We start from the raw sequence: 4,591 nt of genomic DNA on the forward strand, positions 1-4,591 counted from the left end.
TCTGTTCTCTCAAAGAAAGCTTTGAAAGTCAATCTTCATAGAATAGTTGATTGTAGCCAGTAAATAACCTGTGTTGTTTCTGAACTCATTTGTCCAAAGGTTAAGGTGACAGCATACACAATTATATACCTACTTACCTCCCACAGGCCATCATTGGGGGCATACATGTTTTACAAACAGCTTTGTTTCATTTTCAAAAGTACATTCACAATGTCATAAACTGTGTAGAAGTAAATTCATCTCTGTTCAAGGGGTAAAATATTGGTTACAAATATTCGTTTATAGCAATTAACATCATCTTAGTCATATACATTACTCTACTGATGTTTTCATCCGTTATGAAAATGATGTATTTTTGACTTGATATAAATCTATATAAGGCTAGTGTCGAAATTGTTTTCTGGGTATATATCTCTTCCTCTATGCGCTTGAAGGTATTTTCTAAAGCACCAGTTTGTTTTTTTATCCCAGAGATGTCAATCTAGGAAGTTTTGTCTTGATTGTATTTGCTTATTTTCATACACAAATTAGTTTCGTTTATCCTGTCACTTGTCGTATGGGTCACTATCTTTTTAAACTAGACATCTTTCTGCCTTTGTTTTTCTACACAGAAAATTTAATTACATGAACAGTAAAAGAGGTACTGTCTTAAAATTTTTTGGCAATCCAAAGCACCATATCTTAGCTTTTTCAGGTCTAAGTTACTGATACAATTACAGGGTCAACAGCAATACTTTTGGCCTCTTTTTGACATATTTTTGTCTAAGATTGACACAAACAAGTCCAGGTTAAGGTAAACTTTGTCGTTATCTGTCCTATTTTATGTCTTGTTTTGTCAAACTTTGCCATTAGCTTTATTCTGATTAAAGTTACTTTCATTCAGTGAAAACGCTTGACAAAAACAAGGTCAGCCAGACAAACATTATAAACTTTGCTATCGAAAAAATCTGTTCCACCCCAGATTTATTCTAGGTTGACCAAAAAGAAATGTGTAGTGGACTAAAAGGTTACTGGGTAAGGCTATAGAAAATACTGATACATGTATCTTACTGATATTTAAAGTAAACGTAGTTTAAGATTTAGGAGTATATCATCAAAACATAGAAATACTTGATAAACAAACAAGATCTTTGCCAGCAATCTACCTGACCATTACATGTCCCTTATGACGGATACTTAAAATATTCTGAAAAGTTGTCCCCCTTTAAAAATGCCATCTGTAAAGAAATAAAAAATGTTGGCATTAATTCTCCCGCATTGAGTGTACGCACGCATTGAATGTACACTATTAAACCTATGTTAGACCTAACCCTAACCTTTAGTCAGTATATTGTACACTCAATACGTGCGTACATCCAATAGCTATAGTGGCGAAACAAAAACTAAACAATTTCTGAAAACTACGTTCCACTTAGTTTTGTGAAATTTTAGCACAGGGACGTTTTTGCAAATACATCGAAACGAATGAGTTTTTAAAGGTGTTGAACTTCCTTTAGGCAGTCCTTCCAATGTATATATCAATATACTGACAATAGTTTCGTAGAGAAAATGCATGTTTTATGTGTTGTTCGATTTTCAAGTTAAACAACCCTTTCATTCTATGATTTGGTGTTGTGTGAACTTTTTCTCAAACTGTAAGGCTTATATAGGGGGAACACACATGAGTCAGTCATCTTCAGAAAGACTCACTTGAGCAACGTGCAGACACGCGTGACTCAGGGTCTGGTATATGCACCATGGCAACAAGAAGGTATTCACTTACGGTATAATTAAAAACGGTATACTATTGAAAGGCTATTAAAGATTGATCATTAGAAAGATGATCTCAAAGTAACTTAATTGATAACTTTATGATATTGAAAGCCGATTTAAGCTCAAGCACCAAGGAGTGGCACTTAAAAGAACACAATTTACAGCAGTCAGTTTTATGCTTCATCACATGGACCAATAAGGTACGTAACAGACTGTTGAATGTCTATTTAAGAGATGCTCTCAAAGGAATATAACTGACAACAGCCGAGTGACGCTTAATTTATCACACATGAACTAGAATTAGCAATATAATGATAACTAAAAGCCGTTTTAAGCTCCACCAAAGAGAATAATCATCAACCGAACATAATGGATACTCTAAAGTTCAAAGCTTCATCAATAAGTTATGGATCTGATCATCATGATGTTGGAATCAATGTTACACATTTTGTGGTCATATGTATAGTTTCATTATAGTCACACATACACGAATAAAGAACACGCATATAACAACATTAGATATTAAAATCTGCATATACATTTGAAGTGTTTTTTAAATTGTCTGCGTAGTTGCTCATTTCTGTATCCATAGACAATCCAGTTGACGGCCGAATTTAGCAAACCCGGAATAACACACCAGTATTGTGTCTGCTGCAACACCTGGTTCTCCGTAAAAGTTATCGCTATAGAAACTGAAACGTATGGGAACCAGCAAACAGCGAAAAGGCCTTGAACCATTGCCATCGTTTTGACCCGGTATAATTCTCTCATATTTGCTCGGTACTCGGAAGCAAACTTCTGTGTAGCATAGACCTTTCTCGCCTTCTTCATAGAGATTCGAATAACGATTATGTAAAGAATAAAATTGATACTCAAAAGAAGGATGAAGTGTCCATTCATGACTTTGGCATAAATTGGCGTCAAAACTTTATCTTGCGTGCAGCTGTACGGTAAATTCACATCGTAAAAATTCCAACCGGATAGGGGGAGGAAAGCAAATATAGCCACATATGTCCAGCCGATCGCCAGCATGATGAGTACTTTTTTCGAACTCAAAGTTTTGTGGTGTTTGAACGGGAAACACACAGCAGAAAACCTGTCAATTGATACCAACAGTAGACCATATGCAGATATACCGATGGCGAACACTATCAGCGAAACTTTAACTAGACACAAATATTTTTCAGAATTTAGCTGCATCGCGTCCAATATAATGCAATACGGAAGTAACAAACCTCCCATAATGAGGTCGGACACAGCGAGGTTTCCGATCAGTATGTGGATACTGCTCGTGCTGTCTCGGAATTTGGAGAGACACATGAGAATAAGAGTGTTTCCTATGACTGTGGTTACAGAAAGAAGTCCATAAAGAACATCCCAAACGATGTAAATGGCAGACGAAAATCCTGATTGTGCCACAGGTGTAGAGCTTGAATTAAGCGTTCTGTTCGAAAAAGGTAATACAGTATATTTATCTAATATGTCCATAATTTATAAGAAACTATTTCGGTCACATTTAGAAAAATTCGAAAAGCGGAACCAATCCAGTTCAAGAGAAATATCCAGAAAGATCTATTCCCGTAACACACTGAGCTACAAACATGAACAGAAATATTCCGGAGTGAAAGCATACCCCGTTGTTATTTGTTTTTAATAAGAGACAATGATAAGAATAGAACACAGTTCTGCATATTAATGTTCTGGAGAACAAAGCAAACTATCACAATACTGACAAGATGTTATTGCAGTCCGTTTCAGCAGAATTGAAACATTTTCGATATTCAACAGGCCAGTGCGTACATATGCAATTATTGTAATATTGCAAATTTCTTTGCCACATTGACACTATGTTATATTTTCAAAATTATTTGCATATTTACAGAATGAACATATTAACACCGTGAAATTTGCTTGAGATGTACATGGTGATGAAGTAATTAAGTGTAAAAGAAACTTTAAAGACCAGAAAATAATATGATTATAAAAAATTGCAAACACATGTTCTTTGAAATAAAAATACATTGTACACGGAATTATGTCATCTCATTAACCAAATATTTGTTAATCTTACACCTGTAGTAGATTCATATTATGTTATTTTGTAGTTTGTAGAGATTGTTTTTTCACCGCCTTTTAGATTTTGTGTCCATGTCGTAAATTCGTATAAAATATTTCATTGCAACCAACATTTACCTCCTTCTTTACTTTTATATAGAACCTTTTTAATACAGTTTTGAACATCGCGTATTAACCCTTAGCCTGCAGGCGGCAACTGATTCTGCCTTTGCGACCAGTGCAGACCAAGATCAGCCTGCACATCCGTGCAGTCTGATCATGGTCTGCACTGTTCGCCATTCAGTCAGTATCTTTTTGGTACAGTCAATGGTACAGTCAAAATTGAAAGATGGACAAGTTCATAATATAAATATAGCATGGTAAGGGTTAAAGGATGCAATGGATGTTCGTTCCATCTAAGCAAAGAACTTTATATCTTTATTGAGAGAGGTAAGGTTCATACTATTTACCAAGAGACCACCTAAGATCTTAATACTAAGTTTTATTACTGTACATAATCAGATAATGTATTACGTTTGTGGAATGTTTGCCTTTTTTCATGTAGCGATATGTAGAAAATTTCAATTTTCACTTATTTCCACGGGGTTATGCTACTTGCAGACTTGCCAACACAAACATGTTGCAGTATATTTGTTTTGTTTTGATTTTCTATTGCACACACATTAATTAAAGGTCTGTCATAAAGTGCCAGTGTTGTAATCAGTAATGAAGTCCTGCTTGTTTATTTTCAAAAATTGACCCATTTGTATTTTTCCAACAAAAA

General features: G+C 34.9%; 1 protein-coding gene across 1 annotated transcript; it reads right to left on the reverse strand.

Moving 5' to 3' along the window:
- Window positions 1-1,944: 1,944 nt before the first annotated feature.
- LOC123550142 (adenosine receptor A2b-like) lies at window positions 1,945-3,639 on the reverse strand. Its single transcript, XM_045338580.2, has one exon. It carries the CDS (start codon window positions 3,238-3,240, stop codon window positions 2,275-2,277), a length of 966 nt encoding a protein of 321 aa, XP_045194515.2. The 5' UTR covers window positions 3,241-3,639; the 3' UTR covers window positions 1,945-2,274.
- Between the last annotated feature and the right edge of the window lie 952 nt (window positions 3,640-4,591).

The sequence above is a fragment of the Mercenaria mercenaria genome, chromosome 6, assembly GCF_021730395.1.
Source record: "Mercenaria mercenaria strain notata chromosome 6, MADL_Memer_1, whole genome shotgun sequence".
NCBI classification, from domain to species: domain Eukaryota; kingdom Metazoa; phylum Mollusca; class Bivalvia; order Venerida; family Veneridae; genus Mercenaria; species Mercenaria mercenaria.